The sequence below is a fragment of the Sceloporus occidentalis genome, unplaced genomic scaffold (genome assembly GCF_023333645.1).
Source record: "Sceloporus occidentalis isolate IW3139 unplaced genomic scaffold, rSceOcc1.0.p SCAF_1, whole genome shotgun sequence".
NCBI classification, from domain to species: Eukaryota; Metazoa; Chordata; class Lepidosauria; order Squamata; family Phrynosomatidae; genus Sceloporus; species Sceloporus occidentalis.
The window spans coordinates 20,856,982-20,874,790 of NW_028316981.1; the positions used below are offsets into that span (position 1 = coordinate 20,856,982).

Below are 17,809 nucleotides of genomic sequence, written 5' to 3' on the forward strand. Positions count from 1 at the left end.
TCACTCTCCTCACCCACTGACCAGTTACTAGAGAATATATTTACGGAATGCTTAGGTGAAAGGAAAACCCAAAAGGTGGAAACAATGCACATAGACAAATGGCTTTGAGCCCTGTAGCGCCTTCCTACGAAATCTTGGGATTGTAGTTTCACAAGATCTTTACCCTTCTTTACCAATGACTGCTATCACCTCACTTTTGGCTTGCCTCCATGTTTGCTCAGAAAGGAAAAAGAGGCTGGCAGCCCAGTCTGCCAAGTTTACTTTCTTTGGGGAATTCAATGCTATGGGCGTTTTAGTCTGTTAGAATCAGTATGTAGAGAGATGATGATGATGATTACGCTTTATTTATCTAGCACTGTATATTTACACAGCTCTGTATATAAAATCAATAAAATAGATAAAAATTATCCTGCCTATGGCATACATTCTACGAAATAATAAAATAATACATATTAATAATACAAAGGAGGCAACAAATTAAAAACATCAAATAATAATCATGCAATGCCTGGGAATGTTTCCCTGAACAGTATAGTCTTTAGCTTAGCTTTGAAGCTAGTCAGTCCTGTAGCCCCTTTGAGACTAACTGAGAGAAAGAAGTTGACAGCAGGAGCTTTCCTAGACTTCAGTCTACTTCCTCAGGTGCATTTGGTCTAATGGAAGCCAGGCCCAGACATATATAAGCAATTGGTATGTGAGGATGTCAACTGAAATTTCTTCAGGGATGTTTACTCAGGGAAGGCAGAGGTTACGTGGCAGAGCTTTCTCCCCCCCCCCCCCCCCCCCCGACACCTGTCTGTGTCTGTAAAGGTTTACTTTACTCAGGGAAGCTCAAGTTACATTGCAGATCTTTCCTTCTCCCCCTCCACAGCCATGAAAAATTGACTTTTCTCTGTTTCCTCCTCTGCAAAAAAAGGCCACCCCAGAAAAGCAGGGTATTTTTAAGATGAAAAACAAAAACAAAAACACTCCTTGTTGTGCAAATTTCCCTCAGAGAAACTGTGTGAAAGAGGCAGTGGTTCTTTGCATTAAGAGAGCTTCTTCTGAAACACATGCACCACACACCCCTTTGGTGCATTTGCATGGTAGAATTTATGGAGTTGGACACTGCTTTAAGTGCGGCAGCACCATCCGTCAGAGTCCTGGGATTTGTAGTTCCACAAGGTCTTCAGCCTCTTCTGCCCAGGAGTGCTGATCTCTCTCTGAGGACAACAGGAGCACTGTATTGCTTCTGGGTTTCAGTCTGATATTTACAGGAATAGCCCAAAGTGCTGAAGCTTATCCACCTACCAGTGGCTCTGATAGTTCAGACTGAAACCCGGAGTGGATTCACTGCCCCACTGACACCGGAGCCACTGCCATGGGGTCCAGCCCTCTCCCCACCCCTTAGCCTCTTTCCTCCCTTTGCCCCCATGTTAATCTGCACAGAAAGCCAACTGCAGGAGACAGACCGCCAATCCTCCTTTCTTCTGGATGGTTTGTTCTAGAGACAAAACCTAAGAGACCACCTTGGACAGCTCCACTTACAAAAACCAGCTCCCTGCAAAGGCAGCTGGACCCACCCTTTTCTGGTCCCATCAAGCTAGAAGTCAGCCTTTCTTGCCTAACTGGTAGATCTCAGGGGGACCTCTGCACTGTAGAAACAATGCAGTTTGATGCTGCTTTAACTCCCATGGCTCCATCCTACAGGATCCTGAAGTTTGTTGTTTGGTGAGGCACCAGCCCTCTTTGGAGGCAAAACTTAAAGACCTTGTAAAACTACATATCTCAAGGTTACACAGGATAGAGGTACAGTAGTGACAGGGGTGTCAAACTGCATTATTTCTGCAATGTAGAAGCACCCTTATAGACTCCTTCAGAGTTGCCATGTATTATATTTGTCGCTTTACTGATAAAAGAGGCAAATATCAAACATATAGACCTACCCTAAACAGTTGCACTCACTCCGGATTTTCATGCAGAAGCACTATGTCCTACGAGCCACAAGCAACTGGAAACAACCGTTGTAAGATAAGAGGAAGTTAACATTATTCACAAGGTAAAGAGGATGTCAATGTTGTTCAGTCAACATGCCAAGTTACACCCATAGCCAGAAACAAATTGGTTACCTTCTGTTGACAGAACTCACTTGGATAGTGGCCACTAGGCTCCTCTTGCTCCCTTGCATTATTTAAAAACAAAAAATAAAACTTAGATTGCTGTTGAGATGATTTCTTTACTTTTGAACAGGAACTAAAATAAAATTATGTGTATCCCACAGAAAGAATGAAACAGAAGCTGATTTTTCAACAGTATTTTGAAATAAGGAAGTGGATTAGGGCTAAATCCTGTTTGCTTTTTTAACCTCCAGCTACAACAAACTTTGTACATTCATGGGATTTAAGTATGTGTTGATTTAGCAAACCCCACACATTTAATGGTTAGCTCTGTTCAGTGAATTTAAGACAATGGTTCTCAACTTTTGGCCTTCCAAATGTTTTTGATTTCAACTCCCTGAACTGCTCCTCATTGGCCATGTTGGTGGAGCCTTCTGGCAGTTGAAGTACAAAACACCTGGTGGATCAGAGACTGAAAACCCTGGTTGAAGGGACTTAGCCTTCACAGTCCACAAAAGCTTCTAAAGTAATAAATCTGTTTTGCTGTTGTTAGCTGCCTCCAAGTCAACCTCAACTCATGGCCACCCTGTGAATGAGACGTCTCCAAGGCCCTCTATCCTCCACTGCTCTGCTTATGTCTTGCAAATTCATACCCATGACCTCCCTGATTGAGTCTCTCCATCTGGCATGCTGTCTTCCTCTCTTTCTGGTGCCCTCTACTTTCCCCAGCATCAATCTCTTTTCTAATTAGTTATGCCTTCTCATTATTTGGCGAAGAACAGCCTCAATTTAGTCATCTTGGCTTCCAGGGAGAGTTGAGGCTTGATTTGTTCCAGGATTCAGTTGTTTGTCTTTTTAGCTGTCTATGGTATCTTCAGCACTCTTCTTGAATTAATTAATGTCCTTCCTATCTGTTTTCTTCCAGTGGCGTCAGTAAGGTTGGCATCACCCTACAGAATGCTACTGCTTCAACTTGGTTTTAATTGAAGAACAAAACAAAACTCTTCATATCACAGTCTGCATTGCTTATAATATGTTTTATATCGTGCCTTTTTCCTAAAGTGGAACTCAAACCAGCTTACAATACATGTTCATGAAGGATATTGACAAGCTTGAACATGTCCAGATGATCAAGGGTCTATAAACCAAGCCTTATGAAGAATGACTGAGGGAGCTGGGTAAGTTTATCTTGGAAAAGAGCAGTCTGAGAGGTGATATGATAGCTGTCTTTAAATATAGACGATGGGAGCAAGCTTGTTTATTGCTGCTCCAGACACTAGAACATGAACCAATAGATTCAAATAAGAAAAGAGATTCCATCTAAACATTAGGAAGAATTTCTTAACTGTAAGAACTGTTTGACAGTGGAATAGACTGCCTTCGAGGCAGGACTCTCCTCGAATCCATAAATGTGATCAAGATTATTCTTAAACTTTTCTATTGTCCCCCCCCCCCCACCCCCAGGCATTCCCAGCCTATCCTGGAGGACATCAAAACTTGCCTTTTAAAAATGCAATTTTGGTGGTCTATCTCCCTTTATAGATGCAAACCATACCCTCCAAGTGGTGTTAGACTTTGGCTCCCATTATGCTTGATTTGCAGCTGCACTGACTGACTAAGGCTAATAACATTGTGAACCCTACAAACTCTGAAAGAGGCACATGTTCCCAATTCCTCTTCTAAAGAAAGCAGAAGGACCTCTACAGGAGCTGGAGTGTGATGTTTTTTCATGTGCACTTCCTTCTGGATTCTTCCTCATACAGCAATTTGCAGTAGTTTGCACTGTGGTAAAGACAACTCAGCACAGCAAGAAGAAACATTGGGTGTGATATGAGGATAATAATGATGACAGATTTATTCAGATTGCTGATATAGTAGCTGTGACGTACCTTGAAAGCTTGGAAATGCTACATAAATCCCATTATTAAACTTACATGGAAGGATGATAGCTGTTCCTTTTGGAGCTAAGGAAGGCCTCAGAGGAAAACACATTCTATCTGCTACTGACAAGCTCTTCTTCAAATCAAACTATATACATCAGACTTTCAGAAGTATTTCTTTCATTGAAATCTGATAATTTTATTGTCACCATCAAACCTTAAACCACTTGGCGGCCTGACCATCATGAGGAGAGCTGTTCACAACTTCCACACAAAAACCAGTTCATCAAAATGGCAAGCTAAGTGTGCATTTACTAGTTTTTAAGGACTAAATGAAAGCTTTCTTGTTGAATCAGTAGCGGGTCAAGAAGGAGAGGGAAGCTACAGCATCTAAATAAGTGGATGGAATCTAGTTTGTATCTTATGCCTGAATAAGTCCCCCCATGGAAGTAGTTGGACATTTTTGTCTAATGTACACCATAGCAATACAATTTCATGTTACACAGTTATAGTGCTATGGGTCCACTTTAAATGTCATGGAATCCTTGAGATTTGCAATTTAGGGAGGGACATTTAGAATTACTAGTCAGAGAGCACTAGTGAGTCAACAGACTACAAACACCAGGACTCCATAGGACACAGCCATGACAATTAAAGTGGAATCATAGTGCTACAACAGTGCAGTATGAAAGGATCTATAAGCACATGCTGATTTTCTTCTGGAATTCTCTGGCATACTCCATTATCCAACATATGTTTGCAATGTGATCCCTAGTGCGTGTTCTTTTCCTGAACTCAGCTTGTAGCTATGGAATTTCTGACTCTATATATGGAAGTAGTCTTTGCTGTAGAATTTTGAGCATGGCTTTTTCTGCATGGGAAATTAATGCAATGTTCCTGTAGTTGCTGCAGTCTTTTGTGTCTTCTTTTTTGGATCAATGTATATCAATTGTTTCTAATTGGTGGGCCATTGTTTTGTTTTCCATATTTGTTGGCAGATTTTAGTTAGAACTAAAGTCAATCCTGTCTTTGGAGACTGCAGCAGTGTATTTGACACTGGGTCCTTAAGCCCATATTTTTTAAAGAGCCACAACTTTCCAGATCTTCAGTAGTGTGTCTTCAGTCGTGAAACATGTTCTTCCTGGTCCACAGTATCTGAAAGACCATATCTTCCCATATAAGCCTGCCCAAGTTTTAAGATCCTCAGGGGCGTCAATAAGGTTGGTGTCACCCGGTGTGGTAACCCATGTTGTCACACACACACACACACACACACACACACACACACGGACTTCCTTCCCATAACAGGCCATACAGAATGTTTTTTTGTACTTAGTAATGCTTTTTGTATCAATGTTACATATCAATCGTGATTCCTGTATATCATTGGCTGTAGTGGCAATAGTAATTATATAAACAATAACAAAATTACAATTATACCTTCAGACTCAAGGCACCAAGATCCCCCTGGCACCAGTGTTGTAATTCATTTAGACCTCTAGTTAAGAATATTCCTATTTTCCTAAATCATTTGCATACTTGTACGCCTCTGTTAATTAAATCAAAGTGTTCCTGGGCATTACTTCTTTAACAAAAATCTTGGTCCCAGAAGGATGACATTTTCTTTCACTAGCTTCCATTTTTCTTATGAATCCCACTTTCATTGTCTGATTTATAGGTCTATTTTTTAAAATCATGCTGGGAGTTGGTGAGGTGGGCTTATCTGCTTTCTCTTTTTCTCTTTGTTTTGCTGTTCATGCATTGTCAGTTAGGTTGATATTTATTGCATGGTTTACTGCAGACATATTGTTGCAACCCAACACCAAAAGTGAGTGTTTCTTCAGCCTTCGTTTGTAATCCTCTCATTGCTGATGATACTTGAAATCTTCCAGCTAGACAGAGGATGAGGGTGCTGAGAATACTATGTAAAAAGTAGCTTCACTGTCAGAGGCTTTGTTAATTGAGATATGACTCTATTTGATTATGTCATTTATTCTGATTGGGTGACTTTTGCATTGAGGAGTTCCACTTTAAGTCTTCAATCGCATGCAGAGAAAACTATTAAAAACTCATTGTCCTCTGTCTAGCTGGACATTTTTAGCAGCATTGGCATTGGGAGGATGGTGAAGAAGGGCTGGACAAATACAGATTTTTGGTACTGGTTGCACCAACATGCCTGCAGTAACTGCAATAAAGCTTGAGCGGGGAAAAAGAATGCTACTTTAGACAATCTTACTATAGCTGGGTGTGCTTTCCTACAAGAGGCAGGGTAAATAGCAGCTGCATCCAGAATTCCTTACAGATTATGTGGGAACAGCAAAACAGAAAGAAGAGAGCAGACTAGCCTGCATCACCAGTTAAACCTTCCAAAATATTAAAGAAACATGGGTGGGATACAGACCGCCTATTTGGGGTGGCCTGCACCCACCCTTTCCCCGACAGATTGAGGCCTGAGCAACCACAGCAGCACCCCAGAGGCCCCAATCTGCTGCTTCTCCAGGCCTTGGGGAAGTGGCAAAACACCGCTTCCCCATGGCCTGAAAATAGGTGTCAACAGTGGCAGGGAAAGATAGGGGCCACTCCGCATCGCTGGCATGGCCATTTAAAGGTTGCGCCAGCGATACGTATGGCGAAAAGGAGCTCCGTTTTGGAGCTCCTTCCTGCGATACTGAAAGGGCTCCCCAAGCACCCTGCAGCGTTGCAGGGACATCATGCCCGCGCCGTGCAGTTTAGAGGTGGTGCAACTGTGATGTCATAATGGCGGCACCCATGTACACAGGGTGCTGCCATTATGCCACCCCAGTTATGTGGTAGGGTTAGGGAGCGTCTCTAAAGGACGCTCCGAGGCAACCCTAGCATGTATCCAGGCCAGCGCAAAGCGCCAGTCTGGATCCTGCCATGGATCTATTCATCTGGCCAAAGAAAGAAAATCATTTAGTGGAGGGTGGAGAAAAAAAAAAGTCATACCTAAATGTGTTTTGGAAGAAGTTTTCAAGTTATTATTTTTTTAAAAAAACTCAGACAAAGCTTACCTGACCTGATTGCTTCAGTTCTCATGTGCATATGATTAGCAGTGAATAAAATATTTTCAGAAACATGCTGAACTGCACTTTTTTATGCATCCGATTTGACAGACACTCCCCTCCTATGATATTATAGATACTGGAGATCTTTTTTTATTTTAGCAGATCACTGAAAATTAATCTTTAGGGCAAACAGGCTGTGCCAGACCCTCCCTTTGCACACAGACACCTCCTCCAGCATTATCCAGCAGGAGAAGAAATTGAAACTAGTTTTACACACAAAAAATTCTGGGAACTCAAAGTAATTTTTAAAGCCCTCTCTCAGCAATGGCACGGCAGCCTCTGTGGCTAGTCAAACTTTTCAAATATGTAACTTGAGGCCCAAGAAGAAAATAAAATGCATCTTGTTATATCGCTTGATGCTTTTCCGGGGGGAGGGGGGCACATTAGGAATAATAGGAATAAGATAACCAGAGAAAGTTAACTTATTATGCAGTGGACCCTTGTCATCTGCTGGGGTTTGGTTCCAAGATCCCCACGTGGATAACAAAATCCGTGGATGTTCAACTCCCATTAAATATAATGACATAGCATAATGGTGTCCCTTATAAAAAATGGAAAATCAAGGTTTGATATTTGAAATTTAGACTTTTTTGAACATTTTCAAACTGTGGATGCTTGAATCCATGTATAAAAAAATCTGTGTACAAGAAGGGCCGACTGTACTGGATAGATGATATTCCCAATTATTATGTGGCTTTTGAAATGATGACATGTTACTTCCAAGCTCTGGTCCATTGAAGCATTTGTGTTGGGAAGTCTTCAAGCTTTGTTCAGGTTCCATAAGCAGATTTGCTACATATCCACTTTTGTTGCATGGAGCATACTATTGAAGTGGCATTTTCACAGAAGCAAATGAGCTTCTGTCAAAGAGGAGGGGGGAGAGGAAAGGAGCTGTAGATCTGGAGGTGGGGGAAAGAACGCTAGCCCAGTTAGTCAGTCACAAAAACAGAAGGGAACTCTTGTGCCCTTCCCTGCCTTACCTCCCTCCATCTTCTCCTGAAACATTAGCAATCAGGCAAGCTTAATGGGGTGTAAAACGGCTAGGGGCCAGGATCATCTAGCCAGCTTGAGGTCGGAGGAGATTACTTGGATCCATCTGAACTAAGCACTCCTTCTTCATCCCCCCCCCCTTGACTCTTTCAATTTTTTCCCTTTTTTAAATGCAATCAAAAACAAGGGAAGTAATAATAATAATAATATGTTTATATGCCGGCCTCTCCCCGTACGATTGGAGCGGCTTACATCGGGTAAAACACAGTATAAAATACAACTGAAATACATCCCATTAATTCCCTCCCCCCCCTTAAAATTAAGGATTAAAATAATTACAATAATCAACAATCAAGCCAGTCAGAGACAAGAGGATGGGCAGTTTGGGCATTCTCTGTGATGCTCTGTGTCCATGGAAAACCAGGTGGGTTATTCAGGGAAGGCCTGTCAGAAGAGAGCCGTCTTGACAGCCCTTTTAAAGCTGTCAAGGTTGGTAATGTTTTGGATCTTTTCCACAATTTGAGAGCAGCTGATGAGAAAGCCCTCTGGGTAACCGCAACCAACCTTGTCTTTATTGGTTGAAGGAGATGCTTCCCAAAGGACCTGAGTGTGTGGGGCAGATTGTATGGAAGGAGGCGATCCCGCAAATATGTTGGACCCAAACCATGTAAGGCTTTAAAGGTGCATCTGCAGTCCAGTAAAGAATGTAGGAAGGGCTGAGAGGCACACCTGCCATTTTGCTTTCCAGACACAGACACTGGACATTTTCACATGGGGACCTATGTGCTTCCATCCAAAAAATGGTTAAAGTGTTGGCATCCTGGAAAAGCAAGCAAATTTGGTAATGCTTATCACACCAAGAGCACAACAAGGGTTCAAAGCACATTACTTAGACATGAAAGTGGATTGAATGTGAATTTGAGTTTCAGACAGATGAGAACAAATCCCATTACTAGCTTCAAAATAACTTTTTTGCACATGCTCCAAACTGTCATTTCCAGAAGTGCATACACATACATGTTTCAGAGAGGAAAGGGAAACGGGAAGGAAAATACTCTTTGCCTCAGAAGCTGTTTCAGAGGAAGGAAGGCTGAGGTTTCCCTTTGCAAATTTATTGAGCATTCTTTGTGATGGTTTGTGTCCATGGAAGACCAGGTGAGTTATTCAGAGAAGGCCTGTCAGAAGAGATCTGTCTTGACAGCTCTTTTAAAGTTGTGAAGGTTGTTAATGTTCCGGATCTCTTCCAACAGGCCATTCCACATTTTATTCCATTCCAAAGTTCCGCAATCCCATAAAACCACACACAAACACATACACATACATTAGAGAGAAAGAGGAGATGGCTCTCCATAAACCTGCCTGATTCCAGAGAGGGCTGAAACTCCCAGATGCCTTCCTTTCCCATGACATATCCAAAAAAAGCGGCCTGCTGGGGCCTGGTTTTCCACCAGAGGGAAGCCTCCGCCTCCAAACAGTGAGGCTTCCCACTGGCAGAAAAAGAACGCACAAAAGCAGGTTCTTTCTACGCCATGGTGGCGGTGTAATGAATGCACCACATGGCACCACTGGCACACTCGTTATGCAAGTGCCGTGCGGCGCTTGCGTAATAATGGCAGCACCTGTCTGTACAGGGCATCACCATTTTGACACCCTCATCACGTGCGAGGGGCAAGGGGAGTCTAGAAGTGCCACCCTGAGGCACCCCTTGTATGTGACAAGGGCGTCCTTTTCGTCCCGTCTGGACTGGGCCTTGTTACACTATTATTTATTTATTTGCAGTATTTATTCCCCACTCTTCAGCCCTAAAGGCTCTCAGAGCAGCTTACAAATAGTTATTCAGACCGTCCCCCACCCTCAGGCTTACAATCTGAGGAGCCCTGGTGACACAGTGGTTAAATGCCTGTACTGCAGCCACTCACTCACAAACCATAAGGTTGCAAGTTCAATACCAGCCAAGGCTCAAGATCGACTCAGGCTTGCATCCTTCCGAGGTCGCTAAAATGCATACCCAGCTTGTTGGAGGCAATTAGTTTACAGTTGTAAACTGCTTAGAGACTGCTTAGTTTAGTATGAAGCGGTATATAAATGAAGTTGCTATTGGTATTGCTACAATCTAAAAAGACATGACACAAAAGGAAAAGGGAATGGTGGTGAGGAAGGGGATCAAGTCCAGTGGTTCTTCTCTCCCTCTGAGGCCTGGACCATGGCATATGGATTGGAAGAAGGACTTTCTTCTGCTCTGGCTAGCCTTAATAATAATAATAATAATAATAATAATAATAATAATAATAATAATCTTTATTTCCACAATGTGATCAAGGCGGCTTACAGGTAAGAAGACAATAAAATACAAGTTAAAATATTACATATAAAAATTAAAACATCATCAAAGGCCTTGATGGAGTTGGGCCTGTATTTTCACTCCCTCCCAAGCCAGATGATGTCATATGGCATGGAGGGAGAGCTTTTCGAGACATGATATTCCTGATCATTCTGTGACTTTTGAAATGTGACTTGTTACTTCAAAGCTCTGGTCTGGGTCTTGTCAATAAATTGATAACCCATGTTATTTACACCATTGAAGCTGTTGAAGCATTTGTGTTGGGAAGTTTTCAAGCTTTGTTCAGGTTGTGTAAGCAGACTTGCTACATATCCAGTATCGTTGTGTGGAGCACACTGTTGAAGTGGCCTTTTCATCATCCAAGAAGGCACAAAATCCATTAGCCCCAATGTCAAACCTGCAGTGAGAAGACAACAGAGGTGAAATCCCTATGGTATGACCTGCACCACGCTACCAATGGTCTTATAACAGGGGCAAGTAGTCATGCAGAAATGATTTATTTTTTTAAATGAGAATGCTGAAGTCTGTCCACTAAAGTTATTTGCTTCCCCCCATGTACCATGATCTGGGGTATATGTAAGTCTACCTTGAGTTACCAGATCAGGAATTCTGGTACACTATTCTAGAACTGGCTATAGCAAATGAAGTCGTATTGTTTTAAAGAAATTATTCTGCAAATGATGGGGAAAACCCTTTTTAAGGCTGCCTCAAACCAGAAATATCTCCTTAGGACCAGAACACAGCTTTGGTGTGGCTTCAGGCCTCCTACGATGTATGTGTCATTTAAACAGCACACCTCCAAAGTGGCCTGAAGCCACTTCATTTGGTTTATCTGTTTGGGCCCTCAGACTATGGAACACCAAGTAGCTTTTAACTCTCAGGCTCACGAACTGGTCACCATAATACAATAGTACTAGCAGTACTGAGGAAGAATTTTTGACACAGGAAAATACAGTGCACCCGCGTCCTGTCTAATCTACCCTCCCCTTACTGCATCAGTATCTTGGTGTCAGCTTTGAGAACAGTACTGTGGTTCTGTTTGGCATTTTCCAGCATATTGTATCAAACACACCGGAATCACCGTAGTTGTTTATGTATTCCTTTTTCTTCTTATTTATCTATGTAATTTTGTGTTCTTTTAGTGTGTTTTTGGCTTTTCAGTTTTTGGTTTTGTATTTCCATAATTTAACTCTCATGTTTTGCAGTTGTGTGTTTTTATAACATTTGAGTATTATTTGGGGTTTGTGACTGCTGCCTCCCTTTTTGTGATTTGGAAAACCTTACCAGCCATTGAAGATGGATCCATTTGCCCATTTCCAGGGTTGTCCTTCCTCTCTTCTCAAACCAATCCAATAATCAGTTGGTTCCTTATGCTTCATTATAAATTTCTGTTAAAAAATTAAAAATGTATCTCACTCAGCGACCATCATTTTGTAGAAATGTGGGTTAGCAAGGGAAAAAAACATGCCAAGGAACATGGAACATGCTCCCATCTACCACCATTATATGGGACATCACTACCTGCAGTTTCTGAACAGTTCTCCAAGAAGTTTCATATCGGTTTTAGAATGGTCTGCTCTGAATGTACAAAGGGAGACATTATAGTTGCTAAGTCTGAAATTGAATGGGAAGATCACAAACTATTTTACAAAAATGAGTGGATAAAATGCAGCCTTGTTAGGGTTGCCAGAATGAAAACTAGAAAGACATGGATGCTATGCACAGTTGTGTAGAAGAGAGAAATTCAGCAGGTAATAAGCCACACCTGTTAACATTAAGTTTTCTATGCAACCATTAAAAGTACATAAGCCCTTTTCAGTTTTCACTCCAGCAGCCCTAAGCATTTTTCCCCATACCAAACTGGAGATTTAAGCACAACAGCAAATCTCCAAAGACATCATAGATATGGGTGATAGCAGAGATGAATACTGTCTCTAGGATGACCAAAGTGAAAACTGGAGAGAACTTCCACCCCTTTAATGCAGAAGAGGAGATTGCAGCAGATGCTGCCTAGGGATGGAAAGAATATTCAAAAATATTCAGGAAATGGTATAAAAACATGTTTTCAATTGTTGAGAAACTCTGATAACAAGAATCCTGGACTGATGAGAATCTTCCCTTCCCAGTTTGGGACTTATTCTGTGCAAACTCCACACATAGCTGTTTTGTGCAGAAGACAACATTTGCAGAAATATTAATTTTGTGCAGAAAATATTATTTCATACATAGAAAATGCTTTAATTGGAGGTTCATTCTGCACAAAATTTACATGTGGTGGATTTGCATAGAAAACAATGTTTTCTGTGAGGGAAATAGTGTTGTCTGTGCAGAAAATAGTATTTCTATTTAGAAATATTGTTTTATGTGCAAAAATGCTATTTTCTGTATAAATTAACCAATGTGAATTTTGCAGAGAATGTCCTTCAAAAGCTATGTGGTTTTTGAAGACCCTCATAGTGGGTTAAAGGGATTAAAATTATTTATTGCTTTTTGAAGAAGAAATGTACATAGTGAAGAAGTGCATCCCTATGTTGCTTTTTACGCTTGCTGAAATTTCTTCTTTTTACACAACCTTTGAAAGTGTAAGAGCCCTCTCTAGATTTCACTCTGGCAGCCTTAGCTGTCTGGCTTCATCAGGTAACAAGTCACTGAGGCCATTGGGGTCAATGTTGTGCAGGTTCACCTTGGATCACTTAGACAACATGGGTCTTCTTTAAACAGCTACTCACAGGATGAAATTCTTACTATGCAATCTGGAAGTCTCTCTCACCATTTCCTCTTGATTTTCAATTGCAACCAGGGAAGCACCATTTGCAGAGCAATTCCTTTGGCTCAAGTGCCAAGTTCCTTCAGCTTCAGAAAAATAGTAGCATTTGCCTTCATAACCAAGCCACTTTGAAGGACAAGATGAGACAGCTGTTGTTAGGCATGGGCTAGATGATGATTTTGTCAGCATCACACCTAAAACTATGAAAGTAAGATTAATTTAGTTCAGGGGTAAGGCTTTTCAGGCCCACAGGTGTTCTCTATCTGGTTCATAAACTACTGCAATTAATTATTAGAGGAAATTTGGGCGGGGTACAGACCGCCGATTTGCGGCGGTCTGCCGCCGCCGCCAGTAGGTCCGCGGGGGAGCCGGAGCCTTCAGACGGCCCGACTCCCGCGCGGACCGAAAAAGAAGCTCCAAAATGGAGCTTCTTTTACCGTCGCGTTTGCGATGTAGCGAGGCGCCAGGGGCGCGCTCGCTACGTCACAAGCGGCGCGACGCGTACGGACACTCAGCGTCCGATACGCAAAGATGGCGGCGCCCATGTGAAAGGGCACCGCCCCTTCCTAACCCTAGTACGTATTCTATACGTACTAAATGGCGGTGTGTATCCCGCCTTGAAGATCAACTGGTAAGAACTACTGCTGACTCCATCTACTTTGCTTTGTTCCCATTCTGTGCCCTTTACACACACACACACACACACACACACACACGGATGGGGGGGGGGGAAGAGCGAGCTTGCTTGCTTGCAGAATGCAACACACATAAACAGCTTTTCCAAATGGGAATTCAGCCAAAGAATTCAATTCAGTAAAGTCTTACTTGATTGATTACATTGTCTTTAAAGCAACATGTTTGCAACTGAGGGAATCTCATGGATTTGGTGCTATGAATCGGCATGGATAGTGTCAGGGGCTAGAAGTATCTTTGGCCAACTTAGGCTGGTATAACAGTTGTGATCATATCTGGGGAGGATGAATCTACCCCTTCCTGCCATACATCCAGAAACTTCCAAACTAAATTTAACAAAATGTGCGGGATGTGCATCTGTCTTTGAAAACAGATTCGATACTTAAACTGGGACAAAATATTGGAGGGTGTCATATAATCACTCAAAATATCTGGATCTTGGAAGCTGGAGAGACATTCAGCTTTTTCTCCCTCTTGCCATAGTCCCAAAGGACAAAAAGCCCTTTCAAACTGATAGCAGCAATGTCTATTCTGTTGACACCAGTTGGAACTTCTTTTCTGAGCCTAATACCAGTTGCAGTGATGAGGTTTTCACTGGAATGCTCAAGAAGAAACCTCCCTCCCACCCGTTCTGTGATTATGAATCTGTTTGTGGCTCTTCTGTACCAGCAGTTTACATTTTAAAAATAGGACACAATAACCACTTCCATGAGATTAACGTGCATGCGATTAATTTGCATCTCCTTTGGCCCTTCTGGACAATAGGCAAAAGGTTGAAGTCTGCTGATTCAAATACTAATAGCATCTGGATATGCTGAATCTCCTTCAGTGTACTGGTTCTGATTATTGAGACAAAAAGTCACAAAGGGGGGAGGGGGCGGAATTCAAGAATTAAGGTAGAACTACATGTTGTGGGATGAATATGTGTTGCCCAAACCTTTGTCTGCCTGACAATACTAAATGAAAGACATTGGTTGGCATTCTGGTTAGGACTTGAATCTTTCTTAGTGGACTTAGGCCCAGTACAGACTGGCGCCTTGCACCGGCCTATGGCCAATTTTAAGGCTTGGGAGAGCGGAACATCCACACACTTCTGAGCCCTACTGCGCTGTTCGGGTACCATCTTGGCACCGTTCAGATGGCATGCACAACAATTGACATTCCTCGTGCACCGCATCCAAATGGCATGGCACATAAGGTATGTCACCATACCTCTCCAGGGTGCTAATGGTGCCTCTATAGCGGTGCACAAATGGAGCCGTGTTTCACGGCTCATTTTTGCAACAGATCATTGCTGCGCCGTGAGGTTGCTGCGGCAACGATCTGGGAGAGAAAGAGGTGGACTCTGACCTCCTCTTTCCCCTCATCTATACAGCCCTTTAGAGTGGGGAAAATAGAACTGAGTGATTTTGCGATGTCCATATTCACCTAGAGGCTACTGTAGCATTAAAGCATACAAATATCTGTTGCACTGGAGTGACTGATGTGCCTGAGCCACATTGTACAATGGGCACTGATGCATATTGTGGCACTCCCAATATGCATCTGGACACTGACTAGGAAGTGCCAGAGTGCATGAGAATTGCCCAATGCACATCACAAGTGTTCAGTGTGGATCACAAGTGCCCAGTGTGCATTAGAACACTATTGCCAGTGCCCATATGTACATTTTCACAATTCACTAATAGGGTCTGACTGCATTTCTGAAATGCAGAAATGTTATGGATTCATAATGTTACAAAATGTTGTCCACAATGTAGAATCTCAACCAAAGTTGACAGAGGAGAATTGGCAAATAGGAAGGAGGACAACACACTTCTGTCTTTCGTCTCCCTCTGCAACTATCCCTCCTTTAGATGTTTTTCACCCAGTTGAGTTCAGAGGCTGGAAATCACGCCATCTTGGTGGAAGCAGCTTGAAGGAAGGAATGAAGTATGGAGAATGAGTGCAGATAATGGCTAAGCTGCCCACCTAGCTGGACTGCTAATGCCGCCTCTGTGAAATTCATGGGATCACCATAAAGTGATTTGAAGGCAGGTGCATATGCGTGCATGCCCACACACACACAGAGATGGTAGAGAAAACTAAACAATGACAGCAATACAGTAGTTCAACAGAATGGATAAGAAAGAAGCTGAAAACTTACTAATGAAGGCAACCAAAACACTGCTGGCGAGGACTGAAAATATAGTCACAAAAACACATTTATTGCTCCATCTTGAATTCTGTCCTCTAGCTAAGAGAATGGGAGAGAAATGCATATTGAGTGCAGATTCTCACAAAGTGCATAATTGCTGAATCACTGCAAGTTATATCATGATCAACAGGCTCCACATGTTGTCATAACATGACCTTCAATAGTTGGAAAAAGAGCGCCACCTACTGGTCCAAAAATGGTGTTATGTTTCATACGTGTATGAAAAAGCACACAATTTTGTGACTTTGGGTTATGCCACAGTAGGTAAAGTACACTTTGGGTTTATACGACACTTTATTTATTTATTCATACATACATACATACATACATACATACAAGGAGCTCAGAGTGGAGTACAATGAAATCAAATGAAACAATTTTAAATGGTATGAATGATTAAAACAGAAGCATGTCAAACAATTTGACAACAACAAATTAAAACAGTGTTAAGATACTTCAAAACCATGTGCATGTGTAGATTTGGATGAAATTAGGCCATAAAGGCTTTATTTTAAAAAATGATGTGTTTACGTTGTTCTGGGATCGATATCAGTCCTAGTGCCAACTGGGCTTCTAGGGGAACAAAACTAGTTGGTAAATGGGCAGATGTATGTATCTGGTCTGCCTCTAGTACAAGATATGTTTTTGCTAATATGTATTGCATCTGTAACAGAAAGCAGAATCACTCTTCTATGAGATTTTGGCCAGAGGAAATGCTGGAAATAAGGCCAAGACCCTACACCAAGCAGATGGAATATGACAGCCCATGTGCTCAGTTCCATGTTCTCTCTGTACCCCAGCAACTATCAAGCCCCCAGCAACTATCAAATCCTCAGAGGAGCTGGTGGTGGTGGTGGTGCTGACCAGTGGGGAGAGAAGGGAGGGAGGAATAACTTCAGACAATGAAGCCATAGCTGGTCTTGGCATGGAGGGGGAAAGAAACCGAGGGGGGCAGAGACAGAATCTTCATCTCCCCAGGAACCTAGAGAAGCTGTATCATTGTCCTTCAAATAGCCTCCCCATTCTCTCTTGCCCCTTCTAGGATTTGACGGCTGGTGGGGAACGTTTTGGACAGGGCAGAAAGAGCTAGAGAACAGATCCCCACAACCCAACCACAAAGAACTTATATGTACATATAAACTATATAATATCACTAACCAAATGCTAGGGAACAAAGATTGACATCCACACTGGATCAAGCAGATCCTTTCCCCCTCATACTCTACCAGCTTGTACCAAGTGATCCAGATGTGACAGGACATTACTTCTGGTTTCACTTTTCAGCCCAAAATGCATGGTGGCTTTCAGAGTGTCCTGGGGATGTAAGGAAAGGTTGGGTGCTGATGCAGACCACAGACCACATTTTCCCACCCTTCACACCCTAACACTCATTTTGCTTCCAATCTCTGGAAAAAACCATACATTCTCAATCCCCCAATTTTGTAAAGATTAAGAAGTGGTATCTTACCCAATTGTTCTGTCATCCCTGAGGATTCAACTGTCAGACTCTCACGTTCTGAAATGTTTGGTCCATTTTCACAGTTTCCATTGCTATATATCATCCTGTTTGGAGTGTTTGGTCCATTTTGACAGTTTCCATTCCTATGTGCCATGTTGTTTGACTCAGCTTCCATGTTTGACTCGGCTTCCATATTCTCACAGTCAACCATTCTTTTCTCCTCAACTGATTGCTGTTTTATCTTTTAAAAAAGATTTTATAGTCAGTGGTATTTGCAAAAGAACAATCTCTGTTCATCCT

General features: G+C 42.2%; 1 protein-coding gene across 5 annotated transcripts in view; it reads right to left on the minus strand.

Annotated features, from left to right (window-relative positions):
* Window positions 1-10,335: 10,335 nt before the first annotated feature.
* The window catches only part of LOC149321090 (C-type lectin domain family 2 member B-like), a 76,053-nt gene continuing 68,579 nt past the window's right edge, over window positions 10,336-17,809 (minus strand). For all 5 annotated transcript variants that reach the window (XM_089515393.1, XM_089515384.1, XM_089515413.1 and 2 more), the window contains 5 exons: window positions 17,519-17,750; window positions 16,000-16,089; window positions 13,164-13,360; window positions 11,678-11,781; window positions 10,336-10,790 (listed from right to left, as the gene is read on the minus strand). In XM_089515393.1, the coding sequence (XP_089371519.1) occupies window positions 10,676-10,790; window positions 11,678-11,781; window positions 13,164-13,360; window positions 16,000-16,089; window positions 17,519-17,750 (738 nt within the window). In that variant the 3' untranslated portion in view covers window positions 10,336-10,675. The remainder of the gene's footprint in view (window positions 10,791-11,677; window positions 11,782-13,163; window positions 13,361-15,999; window positions 16,090-17,518; window positions 17,751-17,809) is intronic.